We start from the raw sequence: 23185 nt of genomic DNA on the forward strand, positions 1-23185 counted from the left end.
GTGCTCTCACTCTCGTTCACTCTCTCTGCCTCTCTAACTCTGCCTTTCAAATAAGTAAATAAATCCTTAAGAAAAAGTATCAATACAGGTTTAATCTAGTAACTTCTGTTCTGAGGATCCATAAAAGAAAAGAAATAATCAGGAAAAGACATGATCAAGTATGTCAAGACAATGTTCAAAACACTAAGTTTTAGAAGGGCTTGTCATGTTGGTGCAGTGGGTAAAGCCTTTGCTTGCAACACTGGCACCCCATCTCAGAATGCCAGTCCAATTCCTTGCTGCTCTGCTTATGAACGAGCTCTCTGCTAATAAACCTGGGAAAGCAGCAAAAGATGGCCCTAGTACTTGGGTCCCTGCCACCCATGTGGGAAACAGATACGGAGTTCCAAGCCCCTGGCTTTGGCCCAGTCTAGCTCCAGCCATTGCAGCCATTTGAGGAGTGAACTAGCACATGGAAGATCTTTCTGTCTCCGTCTCTCACTCTTGGCATTCTGCCTTTTAAATAAATTAACTTTAAAAAAAATTATATAACAACATCAAGAAAGCCAAATCATGTCAGAAGTGCTTTAAGAAGTTTACTAATTGAGAAAATACAGGAGTACTATCTTTTTTCATACCTTCTGTTTTAATTCAGACAAGATATGTCCTAAAACTCGGAATTTTCCAGAATCTAGAATCAAATCCATGTCTAACTGGAAATTATTTATGTGTCGATACTGTTTACAAAGTACATGTAGTTCAAAGTCTGTCATAACTTCCATATCTTCAAAGATCAGATCAGGGTTAGCCTCACAATGTGTAGGTTCCTTAAAACAGAACAAAAACAAATCACAATAAGCTTTAAAAGCAAAATAATATAATTAGGTCAATAAATCATATCTAAAGTTTGGTTCAGAATAATCCTAGAGAGCATTCTGGGAATGGAAATGAAACAAGTGTAGTATCATTACCAAATAATAATTAGAAAATGGGTGAAAGCTATATGGGCGAGGGGTTTCAATATATAATTGTCTGTATTTCTATATATATCTGAAACTTTCCATGCTAAGTGTAGATTAGGAGCTGACAAACTTTTCCTGAAAAGGGCAAGACAGTAAATATTTTAAGCTTTGTAGGCAAGACGACCTATGTCACAACTATTCAACTCTGCCCCTATATCAAGAAAGCAGTAAGACAGCACAAAGTAGTACTTAACCATGTTATAATAAAACTTTACAATAAAAAATCACTGCTCTAAGGCCACAGATTGCTGACCCCTGATCAGTCCATCTTGGTTCTTAGGTAACCTAAATTATCTTGAACATTGTCCTAAAAAAATGTTTTTCTTAAATACATGGTTAAAGGTTTAATATACCTATTGGGTTCAGTAGTCTGACTTTGACCCTAACAACTGCCTCAGTGTTCAACATTACTAATAAATCATGTTAATATAAATTAAATCGTTACCTTTAGCATAAGCTGAGACATTTCCTTGAGTTTTTCAGCTGTGTAATATTGACGATGTAATAAAGGATGATTGGCCATTTTTCTCAATTGCATCATGACATTGCACATTTCTGTACTTTTTTCTGTGATTTAAAGATTGTAGATTAAAAAAAGCAGAGAGCTGTTTGTTGAAATATCTCAACTTAAAAAAGTTAAAAATTTCTTGTATTTCTACTTTTACAAATGAGCAAATCCCATTATTGTATCACTAGATAAAATGCAGCCCCAGTACAAGATTACTGTTCACACAAAACTGTGAAAGCCAGATTATACCCAGGTTATTGATAGATTTTTTCAATCTGTTGAAAAGGCCCAAGTACAGTTGCTCCTGCTTCTCTGACATTGTGCACAACTCAATTTGATCTTTCTTAGGGGGTAGCTGCTTGAGAACCTGAGAAAAGAAAACAGTTTAAGATGATCTTTCTGACAAAGAGGAAAACATACTTTTAAAAAATAATCACAACCAAAAACATGCACGTTTGAGTTACCTCTTCTTTTACTCTTCTGAGAATGAATGGCTTTATGATTTGTTTTGCATGTGCTATTCTCTCCTTTTCATATATACTTTGCTCATCAGCAGATTTCTAAACAAAATAAAAATATATCCTATTAGAAATTATTCACTTATATTATCACAACAATTCAATATTACACATTAAGAAATTTTCCCTCAATTAGAATCTGAATTATCTTCTACAGAAACTCAATTCATTCTAGATGGCATTCTATGTTTGAACTTTGGGCTAAAATCTACTTCATGAAGCTCCATGTATATTTTGAACTTTCATGTTATGTAATCATGTATTCTGCTGAGGTAATAAATTTGAACTATACCAGTCTATTGTTCAGAGGTCACCAACTGGTGGGTCACTAACCAATTACCTAAATAATACTCATGAAACAAAAACATGTGCTGAGTGTAATAGGAGGATGAGGAGAAGGGGAGGGGAGAACAAGAGGTAGACATTTTCCAGTTCTTGATGGAAAGCAGCTGCTTGGACCCATGCAGCTCACAGGACAGGGCCAGGAAAGCTGTATCAGGGATGCCGCGACCTAGAGCACCCTGAGTGGGCACAGGCACTAGGCCAGCATCTGGGACAGGTACTGGATAACTGGCCCAAGGTCAGCTGACTGCTGCAGGCAAAAGAGGTATGCAGCTAACCTGAACACAGAGTGCCCCAAGCTCTCTCACCTGTAGCAAGGTCACCATCTTGTGCACTGATTTACAAGACCAATTCTGATAAAGAAGCTATGAGCAAGCTTTCCCAGCATATAGCCAAGTTCTATACCCAAGTTCTCTAGTAATTTAAAACTGTCAACCTTCAGATAATTAGGATATTAAGATCTAAAACTCTGGACATTGAATATAAAAGATATTCATTTTGTTCCTCCATTATATTTTACCTGATTTACAAACTGATTCAAATATAGAAATATGAACTACTTTATTTGATACAGCATACATACTGTGAAAACAACAATAAAAAAGACAACAGAAAAAATGGCCCACATACAACACAAAGCAATACATTTGGGAGAAAATATGCATGTATGCTTACAGTCTTAGAAGAAAACATTCTTCGTATTTCACTGGTACTACTACTGAACATATGTGGCATAACAAAATTCAACAGTGACATGAGTTCTAACAGATTATTCTGCACAGGTGTGCCTGTGAGCAGCAACCGGTTATTTGCCTATGAATAAAGGTAAAATTTAGATTAGTTTTTTAAAAGTCATTGCCTTTGTGTCCACCCTCCCCAATGAGGGACAAAGAAGTGCAGAGGAGAATTAAAACCATAATAATTAACAATCTGTGAATACTGGTAATTTAAACAGCGTCTGCTTTTACCATCTACTGGTACTTAAAGTAGAATGTAAAAACTATTGGTAAGTAGGTAAGCTGTATCCTCACTTTTGTGAGGTGATCAAAGAATATAAAGTATATTTGATTTATAAATGTTATCATGTAGAACAGGGGTTAATAAGTAATAGCTTATTAGCTATGAGCTAAGAATGGCTTCATATTGTTAAAGGACTGTTTAAAAAAAACTGAAAGGGCCCACAAGACACAAAATATTTACTATTTGGCCCTTTACAGAAAAATTTGCTGTGTCCTTAAATGGAATACTATACACATTAAATTATATAACCTAAAATTTCACAATTTAGAAAAAAGGTCAAAACACTTACATTAATTGTCATAAGGTGCTGGTAGCGGATGGAACCCATATTCTTCAGCATGTGGCCCTCATCAAAAATTGCGTAATTAAGTTTTAGGCGTCGAAACAGACTACGATCATCTGAACTGCTGATTGCACAATTATACCTGTCACAAGAAAACAAAAACCTTTTAAGAACTTGGAGCCTAGAGAGGTTTAATGTTTCCTAAAATGGCTTTTATTTATTCATTTCTAATACTCAGTACTTAAAGGGCAGCACAAGACACAGGTGGTACTCAAATTTTGATGTATTTTTAGTTAATAATGATTGATGTACATGTAAACAAATTATGAAAGTTGAAAGAGGGGGCTGGTGCTGTGGTGCAGCGGGTTAACGCCCTGGCCTGAAGCACCAGCATCCCATATGGGCACCGGTGCAAGAGCCGGCTGCTCCACTTCCTATCCAGCTCTCTCATATGGCCTGAGAAAGCAGTACAAGCTGGCCTAAGTCCTTGGGCCCCTACACCCATGTGGAAGACCCAGAAGAAGCTCCTGGCTCCTGGCTTCAGATCAGCACAGCTCTGGCCATTGTGGCCAATTGGGGAGTGAACCATGGGATGGAAGACCCCCCTTTCTCTCTCTCTCTCTCTGCCTCTCCACACCTTGTATAACTCTGCCTTTCAAATAAATAAATAAATCTTTAAAAAAAAGAAAGCTAAAAGAATTAAAAGAAAATATAAATGTTATATAACTAGACAATTGTTGCCTATCGAGAGAGGTCAATTTGGGTATAATTCATAAATAACTGGCTATTACACACTGTGCTCCATAAATTGTTATATTTTAAGATGTGGAAAAAAGAACATAAAGCTAATACATATTTGTGTTTCTGTTTTTGCAAAGGCAGAGTGACGGCGAGAGAGACACAGAGAGAGAGAGAGACAGACAGAAGAAGAGATTCTCCATCTGCTGGTTTATTCCTCAAATGGCAGCAGCAGCCAGGGCTGGGCCACGCAAAAGTCAATAGCTTGGAACTCCATCTGGGTCTGCCACATGGGTGGCAGGGGCCAATATCGTACTTGGGCCATCTTTTGCTGCCTTCCCAGAAGCATTAGCAGGGAACCAGATCAGAAACGGAGCAGCCAGGACACAAGTTGGTGCACTGATATGGGATGTCAGGATGCTGGTGCTGCAAGTGGCAGTTCATTTTATTATAAGTTAATTTTATTAAACTAGCATTGTATGTCCAAGGAATACAGTTAATAGCTAGCAGACAGTCTTTTATTAAGAAAAGATGAAATTTTTAGATGAATTCTTTCAAGGGCACACCCACACAGAAGCCAGAGTGAGAAATAATAACCAACAGCTAAACTGTTATTTAAATAACCTATATAATAAATATAAGATTGTGAAATTCTCAGCCAGATATTTAAGCCAAATAGCTATTACCACCTGGTAGTTAACTTACTCAAAATTATGCTTTCAATTCTTCTTGCTGTTATAACTAAAACATTTCATTGGGAGAATGAGATTTCACTGTATTTCATACTTATTTGGAATTAGAAATAAATACTTTGGTGGGGGATCTCAAAGTTTACCTTAAGGTTAACTGAGAGGCCCAACAGAAGATTATGCTTTTAGTAAACTATGTAAAATCTTTCACACCCATTGTTGGTGAGCTAATGCACTACTAGAAGAACCTCCTACATCAGTGTAATACCAAATTAAAAAATGCTTGATCCTCAGTGAAAATCATTCCATTGTTTTTGGTGCACAGTTCATAGCATAAACTTTCTAACACTACTACTGTAACTTTTATTTTTAACTTCAGGGGCTACATAAATCCTGTCCCTCTCCACAAAAAATTTATCCATACTCACGTGGTCACAATTACATTGTAATCTTCATATTTACTGTGAATGTTACATCTGATTTGTTTACGTTCTTCTTGAGAACCTAGAATTTAAAAACACATATATTGTGATTATATTTATTGTACTTTATCATGTACTTCAATTTTAAAGAAATTCCCAAAGTTAAAAGCAAAATGACAGATTCTTACCGTAGTAACAGAGTACATTTAAAGTGGGGCACCACAAGTTGACTTCCCTTAACCAGTTATCTGTGAAACAAAAAAGAAATTTGACGTTAAATTTTGACAAGTTTTACTCACAAATTCTTTTATAAAATATAAATGACACAATGATTTTGCTTTTATAACAAATCCTTCACATTATTATCCCACATGATTAAAAAAATCTTCAGGTTTCAGAGGTATCAAAATGAAGGGCAACGCACAGAGGAACGGCTATTATATTTATAGGTGATTACATTCCAATTTAAGAAGAGGTTTTTTGTTGTTGTTACTTTTATATCATATGCACACATATTCTCTTACATCCAATTAATTGAAAAAGGAAAGGAACAGTGTTTTGAGTAAATATTATATAATCTGATTCAATAAATGCTTAAAAGAACTTATTTTCTTAATCTTGAAAAAATTTAAAGGTACTCTGAAACCAAAATAACTAACCTTATCAAATGGTCTTTGATTTAAAATAATTTAAAAACAAATAATGGACTTATATTTATTTCCATTTAAAAGTCTGTCAATATAACCAAAAACACAGGCATACAAGGGGTCTTCAAAAAGGTTCATGGAAAGTGTGTATCATGAAAAACATTATGCATGAATTTGAAAAAAGAAATTGTACCCAAATAAACTTATCTTTTCATTCTATTTTATTTTTCCTTATACACAAAATAGAAGGGAACCACAAAATTAATACTCACCTCCATAAAAGAAAGAAATACACACATACTTCCTTCTATCTCTATAAAATATTATTAAGGGGCCAGAGCCGTGGCATAGTGGGTAAACCCACCACCTCCGGTGCTGGCATCCCATAGGGGTGCCGGCTTGAGTCCCAGCTGCTCCAATTCTGATCCAGCTCCCTGCTAATGCACCTGAGAAAGCAGCAGAAGATGGTCCAAGTGCTTGGGCCCCTGCACTCACATGGGAGACCAAGAAGAAGCTCCTGGCTCCCAGCTTCGGATCAGCCCAGCCCTGGCCATGAGGCCATTTGAATGAACCAGTGGATGAAAGATCTCTTTCTGCCTCTACCACTGCCTCTCTATTACTCTGCCTTTCAACTAAATAAATAAATTTTAAAAACAACAACAACATACTCTTAATTAGAATACAGCCCCAAGTATTACAAACCTATAGTTGATGCTGGAACAACGATCAGATGAGGACCTTTATTACCCTCCTGAAAGAGGTATGCCAGGAATGCAATGGCTTGAATAGTTTTCCCTAGGCCCTAAAATTAAAAGTTTAAAAGAAAACATATGAAATTTTAAAATAAATTAATAATTAGAAGCTATAAAAGGAAAAGGAGTATTTTTGTATTATATTCACTTCAGATTTCCTATAATGTCTCTAAAAACTTCTATGTTCTTAGTTCTCAAATGACAAAATGGATGATAATCTCTAAAGACTTTAATGAACAAGATGGACAGATCTCAATAGCTAGTTTATATATGCCACATCATTAATATAGACTTTTTGGACTACACAGACAAAAAGTAATTTTGGTTACTATGTATTTACAGAAAATATTTAATACAAACTGGATGAAGACTATGTCCCATGACTAACTGGATGTGAACATATACTGACTCTTTATCCAGAAATTCTATTCCTAAGAACAGAGGCAACAGATAATGAATTTCCTGAGATTACCTTTAATCAAATATTTTTTGAGAAAGAATAGATTCAGAGAGACATTTAATAAAAATGATGTTGCTAAGTTATGTACAGATTGACTTACGGATACAACAGGTATCTAAGTTCAGTTAAATTTTAATAGGCAGCTACAGAAAAAGGACAGAGAATAAAACCTCAATATATACAATGGTACTTCAAAAAGTTTATGGAAAATGGAATTTAAAAACAATATGCGGCTGGTGCCGCGGCTCAACAGGCTAATCCTCCGCCTAGCGGCACTGGCACACTGGGTTCTAGTCCTGGTCGGGGCGCCGGATTCTGTCCTGGTTGCCCCTCTTCCAGGCCAGCTCTCTGCTGTGGCCCGGGAGTGCAGTGGAGGATGGCCCAAGTGCTTGGGCCCTGCACCCCATGGGAGACCAGGAGAAGCACCTGGCTCCTGGCTTCGGATCAGCGCGGTGCGCTGGCTGCAGCGCGCCGGCTGTGGCAGCCATTGGAGGGTAAACCAGCGGCAAAGGAAGACCTTTCTCTCTGTCTCTCTCTCTCTCACTGTCCACTCTGTCAATAATAATAATAATAAAAAAAGCATTTCCATGAACTTTTTGAGGGCCTCTTGTATGTGTGTACATGTATGCAAATACACACTCTGATATTTCTATGATAAACCTACATTCATTTAGAGGAAAAGTGAGGAGGCTAGACTTAAGATAGACAATAAACAGATGAGAAAAATAAGATACTAAGGCGAGACTAGGTAACTATAGTCACAAGGAAAAATTTCATGTTTTATATGACAGCAAGTGCCCTTTTAAATTACTTTAACAAATCCTAGAGACAGAGTACACTTACCATTTCATCTGCCAAAATGCCATTAAGTCCATGTTTATGTACTAATGCCAGCCAATTCAAGCCAACCTTCTGATAGGGCTTGAGTGACAAACTGGTAAAGAGAAAATACCAAGTATTATAGATTTATATTTACATTACTTTTCTGTGCTAGTTTTTCTGACATGAAGTTTAGGTTTTAATTTTTCTAAATGAGAAATGTTTTATGGATTATATTCGCCACAGTTGAGAGTGAGAGTTTGAATTAAGGTAGGTAACTTCAGCATCACTTTTTTTACCTTACTTTGATTAAGGTGTCCTGATTTTAGAGTTTGACCTTAAACATAAAATTGACAGACCTAGCCTTACCTTTTAACTACTGTTATGAACTAGGTATACCTACTCATGAAAACAAACCCAGAAGATAACAAATTTTATCTTCTCAAATTTTATTCTGTATTTGTTGATTTCTTTTTTGGTAATAAAGATTACATAAAATACTTCCAAATTGGCCATAATGTAATTCCATTGAATTAAGCAAAACTGAACTGCTCTGACTTAGCACATTAAGGAGCTTAAAAATATTAGGCTAAAAAACACAAACATAATTTGCAACTCTGTTGGGTCGGCCCAATAAGCACCTTCTAAATGTGTGCCAATCATCCCTGATGTCAATGATCTGTGGAATTCTACAGCTGTATATATGGATATATTTATATGTGCAGTATGTACACATATAAATTTGCTACCTATCAATGAATATCAGTATAGAAAGTAGCATGCACGTGTCAAAGACCTTGCTTAACTTGGAAACACATAAACACACTAATCTCTGGGAATGACCTGACTTGTTTAGAATGTAGTACGAGAAGTGATAATCAATGAAAGTGTCTTCTTCCTAAACGTTCAAGTAGTTAAAAACTAATAGTAGTTATCATTTACTGAACATTTATTATATGAAGGCAGCAACAGGCATCACTTTTCAGATATTATGTGATTTAATACTTTAAACATTCTATAAAGTAGCTACTACCATCACCTTCTCAGATTTTATTTCAGGAAATCTCTCTAACTCCAAAGACTACACTAACATTCACTAGAATAGGTCATCATTGCCCACATTAATGTGAAAGCACAGGACAAGGGCATGCCTCCTATCCTCCAACTTTTACGACTTGTACCTTATTTTCTCTTACCCACATCCTGATTACACATAGGGAAAGCATCTAGACCTGGCTTAATAAAAGGCTTAAGGGTCGAACTCTAAAATCAAGACACCTTAATCAAAGTAGGGTAAAAAAGCTGATGCTGAAGATACCTACCTTAATTCAAACTCTCACTCTCAACTGTGGCGAATATAATCCATAAAACATTTCTCATTTAGAAAAATTAAAAGCTTAAGTAGCATTTCTAATGTCTTTACAGCTCTTGTGCTGGATTTTAAAAAAACATTTTTTGCCTGCTTACTCAGTATAATCTCTATGATACTAAAAAAGTAACAATGAAATAAAACATTACAGATGCATTAATTTCCAGACCCTAAAAACTTTCTACTATACTAGCAGTAACAATAAATGCTAATATTGAGTATTTACCATTTCCCAACCACTATGCTATGATTTTATATGCATTATTTTATTGAATCCTCATTATAAAGCAGGTAATATTAATTATCCACAATGTATAGATAGGGAATTTACTGGGACTGGGAGGTTAAGTAACTTTAAGTAACTTGCCCAAGGTCATATGACTATGATTTGCCCACCCTATGGTCAACACTGAGCTCTCTGTTATTTTCCCAAGTCCTGCACACATAATGCTGACATTTTATGTAAATGATCAAAGTTGGTAAAGTAAGCACATTATATCACATATAAGTGCATCCAACAGCCAACATGGCATCCCAATGTATAACTTACCACAAACAGCCAAGAAATATCCTTAAATAAAAGTTAGTAAATCCTTTATCAACAACATTTATTGAGGAAATAGCACATTTAACTGTCAAAAATACTATACATCCATTTTAGTAAGTGATGAGTAACTACTACATAGAATTAATTTAAAGGAAACTGCTTTATTCAGATTCACAAAGCAGCCCTGGTAAAGTGTTTTAGTTGGAGCATTAAACAGCTTTATTATATTAAGATATTTGTTTTAAAAACAGAGATTAATGTACATGAGGGTATTTCAAGGGATCATAAAAAATGTGATTAAAAGCTAAATTTATTGGGGACAGATGCTGTGGCACAGCAAGTTAAGTGCTGCTTGGAACACCTGCATCCTATGTCAAAGTGTCTCATCTGGGAACCAGCTATTGCTTCTCTAAACTTCTGATCTAGCTTCCTGCTAATTCTCCTAGGAGGCAGCAGATGATGGCTCAAGTTCTTGGGCTTCTGCCACCTATATAGGAGACCTGGGTGGAGTTCCTGGCTCCAGGCTGTGGCCTGGCCCAGACCCAGCTATTGTGGATATTTAGGAGTAAACTGGTAAATGGAAAATCTCTGCGTGTCTCTTTCTGTCATTCTACCTTTCAAATAAATAAAAAGAAATCTTAAAAGTAAGCTTATTTTGTTGTAAAAATTTTAAAATACATGCATAGTTTTCAAAAAACTTTTCTGCTCCAAAATAAACTTCTACTAACTGGTTACAACATGTCTGAAAAGACCTAAGTTTGAGGCATAAAGATGGTAACACATAAATTTGAAAAGAGCCTCTGGGATAAGTGTTCCACGTCAGACTATCTGAGTTCAGTAACTCTCTGGCTCCCTACTCCACCTTCCTGCTAATGCAGACGCTGGGAGGCAGCAATGAGGCTCTAGTAGCTGTATCCCTATCACTGATGTAGCGGACTGGGATTGAGCTCCTAGTTTGTGGTTTTAGCCTGGCTCAACCAAAGCTCGATGGATAGACATTTGGGGAGTGATCTGGTGGATGAGTGTGTACCCTCTCTGTCTTTCAAACAAATAATAAAGTAATTTTTTTACAGAGCCCCTATCAAATCAACATGAATTCTGCTAAAATTAAAGCAAGGACAAGCATCCAATTTATGGTGAAGCTTGATTGGAGGAATGGGAAAATCACTGATGCCTTATAAAAACTTTATGGGGACAATGTCCAAAAGAAACCAGCATTTACAAATGGGTCACTTGTTTGAAAAGAGGACTAGATGATGTTGAAGATGAAGCCAGTAGCCAGACCATCCACATCAACTCATGAGGAATAAATACATCTTGTTTGTGCCTTTACTGAAAACGACTGATGATGAACAGTAGAAACAACAACCAAACATTTCAACTGGTTTAGCTTACTTAATTTTCATTCACTGAAAAATTAAAGTGGAGAGAACTTTCCACTCCATCGGTGCCAAAACTTTTGTGCCCAGATTATCCACAGATAACAACACTTTCAAATGAAATTTAAAGCAACTGGAATCAAGATCTTGAAGCATTTTCTCAAAGAACTGTAACATGACTTTACTATTACAATGCTAAAGATGAGGTATAATCAAAGTAAGTAATGTCTTTTAAGAGTTGGATGTGGTCCAGTCAGAGCAAAAGTGGACTTGTCAAGAGCCAAAGTCATGGCAACAATTTCTTGGATGCTTATCGCATTTTGGTTGACTTTCTGGAGGGTCAAAGAATGAGACCAACTTCTTATTCAGATAATTTTTTGAGAAAGTCAAAGATTTAGCAGAAAAGTGCCCAGAAAAGCTTCACCAGAGTCTTTCTCCGTGTGACAGTGCTACTGCTCATTCTTTTCCTCAAAGAAGGGCAATTCTGTCAGAGTTTCAATAGGAATCATTAGGCATCCACATAATAGTCCTGATTTAGTTTTTTCTTTTTTTATTCTGGTAATCTTAAAAAAGAAATCCTTAAAGGGCACAAATTTTTCTTCAGATAATGATGCAAAGAAAAACCACTGATTAAATCCCCCAAACCTTCAGTTCTCTACAGACAAAGTGGTTCACACCATTGCTTAGAAATGTATCTGGCACTTGACAGAGCTTACATTGAAAAATACAATTCATTTTGTATAAGTTAACTTTTGACAAACTTTCTGATGTTCCTGATAAGTAATCATACTTCTTATTTATTTTCACACTGTATAGATTTGTAAGAATGACTGTATATGAACCCTAACAACCAATTTATAGACACAGATGTGGAAGATTTATTTATGTCATCTGATTTTAATTAAGTGGCCATTTCTAAACAAAGCATTACAAATATCTCTAAACTGAAGGTTCTCTTACCTCCCACTAAGGAAAAAGAAAATGTTTTCAAGAATTACTAAGAACATGAAAGAAAATGAACAGTAGGTTATTTTGAAGTCAGGATAAAACATTCCTTACAGACAGAGGCACTATGATTTTTTCAAAGGTTATGTCTGTAATGTGACATGGCTGCTGAGAAATATTACCACAACAACAATTCATACAGAAACATTCAAATCAAAATATTTACATTCTGGTACTTTGTGTTAGTCAAACCATATCTGCAGTATTGATTTGCATTGACATCATTATCAAATGATCTCATAGCTCTGGTTTAGGAATAAGATAGGCAATCATCCTCTTAAGTTCTTGTTAAGAAACAAGATCAGAGAATCTTGGTAGATGTAGCCAAAAAAGACAGAAATGTGATTAATCATAGTGTATACTGAACATGTAGGAAATCATTCCAGTTAAAAGTTTTAAGCTGATAATTTTTAGATTAATTGCTAGTACTTCAGAAAAGATGATCACATCTATAGTAAGAGTAAAACAAGAGAAATAAGTTTTAAAAATTTTGACTTCAGGCATTTAATTTTGGTATTTCAAAATAAAGCTTATGAATAATGGTTTGAGGTATATAATCAGAAAATTTATTTTTCCCTACAATTTAATTTTTAAATAAAGATTCTGAGTTGTTTATATCTCTAAAGGGCAAAATTTCTTCTGTTACATTCTCATAAGCTTGAAATAGAAAACTAAATAGTTAACACTGATCTTGCTTCAAGGCAAACTCTGTCACAAATAATTTGTTCTGTTAAGAGAAAGATGCACTCATGATAGGTTATTCATTAGGATAGACTAATACTTTCCTCTGTGCTAATAAATCCTTTCCCAAGGCAAGGAAACAACTTCAAACATATCTATTCTAAGCAGCGACAATGCCTGGCCAGCACACCAAGTAAAAATTGCTTAAGCAACTCTTACTTTGGCTAAGAACAAAAACCAAGACAACAAATTCCAACCCCTAAAAGTGTACTTAAATAAACTCTAAAGAAAATATAGATACATATTTTTTGGAAATTGTGCCTTGGATTAGATCCAATAAGCAGTTAAAGAAAAAAACAGCAAATATTTTGCTCATCTATTATTATTTCATTAAATAAAAAGTCCTTAGTCTAATAGAAAGGACAGTTCATTACCAGATCATACTATTTACAAGTAACAGGGCTTTGTGAATGTGGGTTTAAAAGCGAAATTTTAAAAGTGATGCGATAAAGCACTTGATTTTTAGAAGTCCAAATTACAATAAAGTAGACTCAACTGGGTAAGTCTTGCAGAGTGAAGAACTCCCCATATCCAATGCTGGAGAACAAGCAGCAGCTCCAACTACACTTTTAGGAGATGAATTTGCTGAAATAGTTCTTTCTATGCAACAGAGAAAAGAGCTTCTTTGTGGGAACTGCATCACGTTTCCCTACACCATCCCATAGCACCCTAGAAGGGCACAGAAAAGATTGTAGCTTACTATTAAAAAACAGTAATTTTACCTTTTTTTTTACAACTTGATTTTTAATTAACCAATGATCAGCAATTATGCTTTGATCATTAACTTAAGAAGTAAATAAAATCATCAGCTGAGGTAATTAATTTTAATGAGACCCTGGTGCTAATCTTATAAAAATATTTATTAGAGATATTCTGAACAAACATAACTCATTTTTAAAGATGTATAGCATTGCATAGTATGAAGATATGATCATTCTAATTACTTCCTGATTTTAGGAACTTGAATTGTTTCCATATTTTTGCCACCATAAGTAATATCATAACAAATAACTGTATACATTATTAAAAAGAAAGCTGTCTGAACAATTCTGAGTCTCCATTTAAAAATAAACAAATAAACGTTTAGAGGAAGGTCAAAACAATTTCCCCACCCCAAACACCCAACAACATGCAAAATGTGGGTATCACAATTATAAAAGCCATTTTAATATGCACTGGCTGTTGGACAACTTTTTGTGGTTATGTTTTTAAAGAATTCTGATGAGAGGGGCCTGGGTTGTGGCACAGTGGGTAAAGCTGCCACCTGTGAAGCCAGCTTCCCATATGGGCACCGATTCACGTACCGCCTGCTCCACTTCTGATCCAGCTCCCGGGCTAAGGGCCTGGGAAAGCAATAAAAGATGGCCCAGCTGTTTGGACCCCTGTCAGCCATGTGGGAAATCTGGATGAAGCTCCTGGTTCCAACCTGCCCCAGCCCTGGCAGTTGCAGTCATCTGGGGAGTGAACCAGAGGTTGGAACATCTTATCTCTCTAACTCTTTCAAATAAATAAATCTTTAAAAAAATTAAACAAAGAATTCTGATGAGGTATTTTATTGAAAGCAGAACTTTACAGGAATATGTATATTTATTTAGTTCATTTTAAAAAGGTATCTATTCTTTCCCTTTTTGAAGGGTTTTGATACCCTCTCCCCACAATGTTTAAATATCTGGGCTTTTTGAAGCATTTAAACATTTCACCCCAAATACAGGACATTTTAATAATTTAATTTAGAATTAAAAAGAAAATAGGCGAATGGCAAAAAAATTTTTTACAATGATGCAATTTAGCAGTGGATGTTTTTGGGGAGTCAAACTAAAACACAGGAGTAGGGTAGGTAGGTAAAAACCACCTTTTTCAGTTTCACTAATGATAATTTCAGGAGATAATCTGTTTTCAACAAGGAAGATAAATCATTTCTGCCTTCTCACTTATAAAGGTAAGAGGGTATGAAATACTCTGCTTTGGGAAGGGGATCAATGAAAAACAATTCCTAAACCACTTAATGACTTAATGGGCCATTGCAGGAAACCTTGAGAGTTCTCGTCTAACATTAGTTGCTGTATCACTCCCATATTTCATTTCTCAAGGCACAATACAGAAATAAGTTCACAACATGTCATACAACAGAGATAAAGTAGTGTGTTGAACAAAGATTACCTTTGGTTTAGAATGGAGGGTTGTTCGATGTTCCAGCCTCCTCCATTTCCAGTGAGCATGGTTACTTGTTTGGTTAATTTATTTGAAATGTCTTCACATTTGTTCATAAGCCTTATAACCACATCTCTTTCTTGGATCAATGTTTTACAGTGCCATATCAAATCTTCTGATAAACCATTAGTTTTGGACATCTTTGTGAACTACGGCATGAAAGGTAAAATACTAGTTCAGAAACAGAAATCCAAACTCAATTTTTCTTTATGAGGGAAATTTAAAAAATTTTAAACATTTAATAATCAGTTTAATCAAGTGCTAAGAAAACCACATATTTTTTTTAAAGAACTCCAGTACACTATTATGTGATGCATTTTTTAAAAGATTTATTTATTCATTTGAAAGGCAAAGTTACAGGGAGGCAGAGGGAGAGGGGGAGGGAGAGAGGGAAGGAGAGAGAGAGACAGAGACAGAGACAGAGACAGAGAGAGAGAGAGAGAGGTCTTCTATCCAATGGTTCACTCCCTAGATGGCCACAGTGGCCAGAGCTGTGCTGATCAAAAGCCAGGAGCCAGGAGCTTCTTCCTGGTCTCACACATGGGTGCAGGGGTCCAAGGACTTGGGCCATCTTCTACTGCTTTCCCGGGCCAAAGCAGAGAGCTGGATAGGAACTGGAGCAGACGGGACTTCAAACAGCGCACATATGGGATGCTGGCACTGCAAGCAAAAGCTTTACCTGCTAAACCACAGCATGGGCCCTGAAAACCTAACCTGATTCTTTATGTCCATATCTGAATTCCCATGTGTTTCACTTCAAATCCATTATGTTGAAAAAAATACATTTTGGCCGGCGCCGCGGCTCACTAGGCTAATCCTCTGCCTGCGGCGCCGGCACTCCGGGTTCTAGTCCCGGTCGGGGCGCCGGATTCTGTCCCGGTTGCCCCTCTTCCAGTCCCGCTCTCTGCTGCGGCCCAGCCAGCACAGCACCGATCCGAAGCCAGGAGCCAGGTACTTCCTCCTTGTCTCCCATGCGGGTGCAGGGCCCAAGCACTTGGGCCATCCTCCACTGCACTCCCAGGCCACAGCAGAAAGCTGGACTGGAAGAGGAGCAACCGGGACTAGAACTCGGGGAGGATTAACCAAGTGAGCCATGGTGCCGGCCCCTAAAAGCAAAAATATTAACAAAAAAATTAACCCAAGATTTGCTTTCATAAGATTTTCATTTACTTGTGGTGGAGGAGAAAAGGGGTGTTGGGCATTTAAGGAAAGATATAAGGATATTCTACTGCCACTTCATGTTACTGTTTCTTGAACACAAAAAACACTTAAAAATCCTGGAAATTACTTAGCTTCACTAAAATAAGATTTAAGAAATACAAATATCCTATAAGTGAATGATCAATAGTAAATCTAAAGCTACTGATGAGCATAGGAAATATAATCCCATTCACATACTGTGAAATATACAAATGTACACATAAATGGATGATGTTCAAAATATCTTAAGTGGCGAGTAACTTCAGTATAATTTTGTATAAACTGGACTACCAACTTTATTCTTGGATGTGACTACTTCAATTTTTTGAGTCTTTTTTTTTTTTTTTTTTGACAGGCAGAGTGGACAGTGAGAGAGACAGAGAGAAAGGTCTTCCTTTGCCTTTGGTTCACCCTCCAATGGCCGCCGCGCTGTGGCCGGCACACCGCGCTGATCTGAAGGCAAGAGCCAGGTGCTTCTCCTGGTCTCCCATGGGGTGCAGGGCCCAAGCACTTGGGCCATCCTCCACTGCACTCCCTGGCCACAGCAGAGAGCTGGCATGGAAGAGGGGCAACTGGGACAGAATCCGGTGCCCCGACTGGGACTAGAACCTGGTGTGCCAGTGCCGCAAGGCGGAGGATTAGCCTAGTGAGCCGCAGCGCTGGCCAATGACTACTTCAATTTAACACTGAAGAAATTAACTTTCAAAAAATAAAGCTAATATTTCAGGGGAATAATAAAAGGAAAAAATGTAATTGCCACATGGTGGATAATTACATGAAAAAAGAGTATCAATGGGTCCTGAATAATGTCTCTAGATTAAGAATTTTACTATCTAAGGATTTTTTTCTTTCAGTTTGTGATTGAAGTACTCCTTTCTTGCCACAGTGTGTCACTCTTACTGTAACATTACTTTTGAATTTCTATTGGAAGGGGGAAATCTTTTTTTTGTTTTTTTTTGGAAAGCTTTTATTTAATAAATATAAATTTCACAGATACAGCTTTTGGATTATAGTGGTTCTCCCCCCCATACCCGCCCTCCCACCCCCACTACTGTCCCACCTCTACTCCCTCTCCCATCCCATTCTTCATTATATTCTCTCTCTCTCTCTTTTTTTTTTTTTTTGACAGGCAGAGTTAGTGAGAGAGAGAGAGAGAGACAGAGTGAAAGTTCTTCCTTTTTCTATTGGTTCACTCCCCAAATAGCTGCTACGGCCGGCCGATCCGAAGCCAGGAGCCAGGTGCTTCCTCCTGGTCTCCCATGTGGGTGCAGGGCCCAAGCACCTGGGCCATCCTCCACTGCCTTCCTGGGCCACAGCAGAGAGCTGGACTGGAAGAGGAGTAACTGGGACGGAACCGGCGCCCCAACCAGGACTAGAACCCGGAGTGCTGGCGCCGTAGGTGGAGGATTAGCCTAGTGAGCCGTGGTGCCGGCCTAAGATTCACTTTTAATTACCTTTCTATACAGATGATCAACTCTACATTAAGTAAAGATTTCAACAGTTTGCACCCACACAGACACACAAAGTATTAAGCACTGTTTGAAGACACATTTTACTGTTAACTCTCATAGTACAACACATTAAGGACAGAGGTCCTACACAGGGAGCAAGTGCACAGTGACTCCCATTGTTGATTTAACAACTGACACTCTTATTTATGACATCAGTGATCTCTCGAGGCTCTTGTCATGAGCTGCCAAGGCTATGGAAGCCTTCTGAGTTTACAAACTCCAACATTATTTAGACAGGGCCATAATCAAAGTGGAAGTTTTCTCCCTTCAGAGATAGGTACCTCCTTCTCTGATGACCCCTACTTTCCCCTGGGATCTTACTCACAGAGACCTTTCATGTCAGTCATTTTTTGCCACAGTGTCTTGGCTCAGGGGGAAATAATTTAAAAGCACGTATAATTCCCAAATTATTTAATCCCCAACTAACAAAAAGCAATCCTAAGGAAAAAATCCTTAATCTTTCATTATTATAAATACCTGGCAGGAGCCTACAAAGTGCTCCATGAATTAAAAATTTTTTAATATAAGTTTACCAAACTTGTTCAAATTACAGAAATCTTATAAACAAACTCAATAAAGCGTCCCTATCTGGAAGGAAGAAATACATATTATAAAGCTTTAACTGACGAATTTAGACAGACATTTTAAAGAATTCACAAAGTAATGCAAAAAAAAAAAAAAAAAAAAAAAAGAAAAGAAAATGTGCTCTAATTTACCAGTAGATAAAACTGGTACAATGAGGAAGATAAAGTTATTTGACATGAGCCAAACCTGTACTGCTTGGTTAACATTCAAGAAAAGCCACAGCTATGCTGATCTAAATGTTAATTAAGTAGATAGAGAGGAAAAAAGTTTTAGGTTAAGCCATTCATGAATTATCTCATTGGTCAGTATAGATATGCTAATTCTCTGATTAATGTATAGACATGCAATATAGTAAAATTTATCATAGACATAACACTGCATCCCACCTTACTTAGTAAAAGATTAGCCCAAGATTCAGAAAGTGGATGGTGAACTAATACCATCAAAATGTGTGCAATCTGGCAACAAAAGTTCTAATTTTATCACATTAACAATACAAGCTTTTAAACCAACAACATTTTTGGCTTACTACATTTACAACCAGTACCTGATTTAATGATGTAATTTTCTTAAAACAAGCACCTACATTATTATGTAGGAAAGCTATTAAGTAAGATTGAAATTTATCGAGAAAACTGAATAAATATTTTAATTTTGAATGTAAAGGAAAAAACTGAAAGGTATTAATAAAACTGTAAATATAAGCACCCTCTCAGGTAATGCACTGAACTTTTAAAACCACCAACATTTCCAATATAAAATGAGGGTGACTGAATGTCTAAGACAACTGTAGTTTAAAAAAGAAGTATAATTCTCAGACAAGAACATCATTAATGATACATAAATGTAATCATTAGATTTAAGATTACTGTTAGTGGATTATGTAGATGCTATTATACCAATATTATACTTTACATGTCATACTTACATTATATGTTTAATAAAACTTCAACTTTTCAAAACTTTTTAAAGGGATTTGCTAGTAATTTTCACATTTGAGTTGCCTTCATAAGAACATAAGAATGAAATACTGATGATTACACTCAGTCATTTAATGATAATCAATACTACAGAAATTTAATTTTTTAACAAAAATCACAATTAAAATGCAAGTGTTTACTTGGGTCAAGGGCTCAGTTTGCATTTTTTGGGTGAAATGTTTATCAATTCTTAAGTTCTGCCAAAGTTCCCAATTTGGAAGACTAACTAAGCTTCAATAATAATTTTAAGAATGGAATAGTTTCAGGTGTTCTAACTGTATAACATTTTAAATCTTCATTGAAGTTCGCTTACGACTGACTTGATTAAAGCCTCAACTAAATGTCACAGGAATTTTAAATAGAGCAGCTAACAAAATAAAAATGTGATTTTTTTGGCTTTTCTTTCCTTTTGAATTTGCTTAAATGATTATCGTTACTTCCTGAATAATAAAAAGTATATTATGTAGTTCTACCAAAATACACATAGAATACTGATTTTTTCCTATGAGGATTTTATTGACATATTATGTTTTATAAACCAGTCACATTCAGAATTCTAAAGCACAAAGTGAAGCTAAAAAATTATGAGAAAATTAAAAGTAAAGCTTGTACATATTAGCTTGCCATTTGAACTATTAATTTGCAAAAACTCACCATCTATCTACTTAGCTCAGGACAACAAAGTAATATTTTCACCACACAAAAGTAGAAAGCTTATTTTTAGGATACTTTTCAACTGTTACATAAAATATTCAAGATCTGGGTGGCTGACTAGAACAAACAATATAATGTTTATGTTCAACTTTCAGAAAAGGACAAGAACTTCGGAGGTTTTAAGTAATGTATTATCTCCAAAGTCATGTCAAGACTAATTTAAACTATCCAATTAATTAGTAAGGGAAACATGCTTTCCACATGTTAAGTTGTTGAATATTTTTAAAAACATCTGGCATATAAACTTCTGGTAAAATTATATAATTTACTTTTACTATAAGATATCTGGGCAAGCAGCTACAGTGACTAAACAAAGTAGTGCAGATAATTGCATTCCTTATTCAATAAATTAGAATCCAAACAAGCCTGAGCAACCCAACCCTGCAATAACATAGGAGACCATTAAAGATTAAAAGAAAGAAGAAAAGGAGGAAAAGAACAAGAAAGCCCCTCAGCAAATACTTTAAGAAATAAATCACTCAGGCAAAGCCAAACAAGTTTGGAAAGGGCCTGCTTTGACAGATGTTCTTTTGGAAAATCAAAGGCTTCAGGCAAAACGCACAATTTTATTATTTTTTTAAAAAATTTAAAATACTAGCAATGTAGTTTCTGTATTTTTCAAGCATTTTAATTTTTAAAAAAATGCTTTATACAACCACTGTTGAGGGACCCTATTAGCACGTCAACACACTTAAGGGTACTTATGCTCATTTAGATTAAGCACAGGTACAAACTAACCACAAATGCAACTCTGCTCCACAACTTAGGGAATAAAACTTCCTAAAAAGTTTTATAAAGGATCTAGACTCACTTCATCTTCCAAAGCTATGGCAAATCATCCATATTGCTTTTACAACAGGGCCTACACAAAATTCACACAATCAAAGCCCACATTCTCAAAAGAACTGAACCAAAATTTAAAAGGGAGTTCTTTGTATAAGATTTGTTGACTGTTGACATTTATAAAACTGAAACTCCAGATATTTTGGATAATTCCTGTTTACAGGAAATCAAATTCCAGAAAATGATCATGCAAAGTGTACTTACCAGTTTTTATGCCTTCCCTTCACCTAACGCTTGAATGCTAGGCTTCCACAAACTTTTATATCTTTCCAATTAAAAATGCTGCAGCCTGCTACACTCCATAAAATGGCCGCGTTGTTTAACCAAGAAAAACATGTTAGAGATTGAGCTGTCACTTTTAGAAGAAAAAGAAAATAAACGATTGCTTCTCTTGTGATGAAGTATGAAACACTTAGGCCGGCATTTGGAGATCCCCTGGATGTTGCTATTGCTCTTCAAGTAGCTGGAGTAAAATTTCTGCCACATTCTTGCTTTCTGCATGGTGTCTCAGCAGTAACAGATCAGAACAGGCTAACAAACAACTCCTTCCTAAATGTAAGCTCTAATTTCTTCTTCTGCAGTGAAATGAACCAAGTTTCTGTGCAAAAAATGAGTGACAGTATTCCCAGCCAATCAGCTTGGGGTTTTTCAGGAAAATCACCCCTTAATTCATTCAAAATTAGGTCATATGACACTATTTGAAATACTATTGGCTTACAACGAAAGTAATGTTTGACTCTACACAGGATAAGGCCACCCATCTATGCTTCCCTGGGCTGAAGGCAACTTGACTATAAACGTTACTGTGAATTAAGCACACACACACAGAAGGGGGGGAAAAAGAATGTAGCCTTACCAGAGCTTCCCAACTGTTAAAGGGCCGGAGTTCTGTTATCTTCTGAGCCTTTTTCTGAGAACACTGAGGAATTAGAGTGAGTTCACCAATTGAGGCATCTTGAAGGAAGTGAAGAATTTTACCCTTATAGCCATCCTCCATCACTTCTTCACCACTACTATAGTCCTCATCCAGAGAACTGCCAACATCAGAACCTGAATCATACTCAGAGTCTTCAGTGACTTTCTTTGGATTAAATACGTTTTTTTTACGTTTCTTGTTAAAACCATTTTGTGGTTTCACGGAAAATTTCTGTTTTAGTTTTGTTTTAGTTGTATTTTTAGGATAATTTTGACCCTTTGAAGAAACTTCTTTTCCATTTGGAACCTCATTTTGTGAAGCATATTGCATATCTGTGTATAAAAACAAAACAATAACTAAATGAGAAATATACAAATTAAAGATATGGCTTCAAAGAAGAAAAATTTTACATAATCCTCCTGAATACAGAATTCAGCCACAATTGATTGGTAAATCTTGATGTACTTTACAAGAAATACTCAAGGCGACTTTCATGATATATGCTAAGCTAAAATAGTTTCAAAATCACTTGATAATTTATCTTTTAAAATTAATTAATGGGCCTGTGCTGTGGCGTGGCCAGTAAAGCTGCCACCTGCAGTGCCGGCATCCCATATCAGCGCCAGTTCAAGACCCAGCTGCTCTACTTCTGATCCAACTGTCTGCTATGGCCCAAGTGCTTGGGAGCCTGCTACCCCCATGGGAAACCTGGAAGAAGCTCCTGGCTCCTGGCCCTGGATAGGCCCAGCTCAGGCTTTTGCGGCCATCTGAGGAGTGAACCCATGGATGGGAGATCTCTCTGTCTCTCTCTGCCTCTTTGTAACTATGCCTTTCAAATAAACAAATCTTTTAAATAATTAAATACAAATTTCCATTTTTTAACATTGATCCTGAGAACATAAATGGCAGCTATATATCCAAAGATGTCTCTGTGTTCCTTACCAGCCCCACTCCCGTGTAATAAAACACTCCTTCTTGAAGCTTA

General features: G+C 36.3%; 1 protein-coding gene across 3 annotated transcripts in view; it reads right to left on the minus strand.

The window, feature by feature from the left end:
- The window catches only part of SMARCAD1 (SNF2 related chromatin remodeling ATPase with DExD box 1), an 82333-nt gene that overhangs the window by 9907 nt on the left and 49241 nt on the right, over positions 1-23185 (minus strand). For 2 of the 3 annotated variants that reach the window (XM_008267592.4, XM_008267591.4), the window contains exons 9-20: positions 22141-22532; positions 15401-15600; positions 8224-8314; positions 6871-6970; positions 5710-5769; positions 5528-5603; positions 3679-3814; positions 3045-3182; positions 1974-2069; positions 1759-1876; positions 1447-1568; positions 618-806 (exon numbers count right to left, since the gene is read on the minus strand). In XM_008267592.4, coding sequence (XP_008265814.1) covers positions 618-806; positions 1447-1568; positions 1759-1876; positions 1974-2069; positions 3045-3182; positions 3679-3814; positions 5528-5603; positions 5710-5769; positions 6871-6970; positions 8224-8314; positions 15401-15600; positions 22141-22532 — 1718 coding nt within the window. Of the gene's footprint in view, positions 1-617; positions 807-1446; positions 1569-1758; positions 1877-1973; positions 2070-3044; positions 3183-3678; positions 3815-5527; positions 5604-5709; positions 5770-6870; positions 6971-8223; positions 8315-15400; positions 15601-21488; positions 21805-22140; positions 22533-23185 lie in introns of those variants that run through there. The other variant, XM_008267593.4, reaches the window with a different exon arrangement.

The sequence above is a fragment of the Oryctolagus cuniculus genome, chromosome 8 (genome assembly GCF_964237555.1).
Source record: "Oryctolagus cuniculus chromosome 8, mOryCun1.1, whole genome shotgun sequence".
Lineage (NCBI taxonomy): Eukaryota > Metazoa > Chordata > Mammalia > Lagomorpha > Leporidae > Oryctolagus > Oryctolagus cuniculus.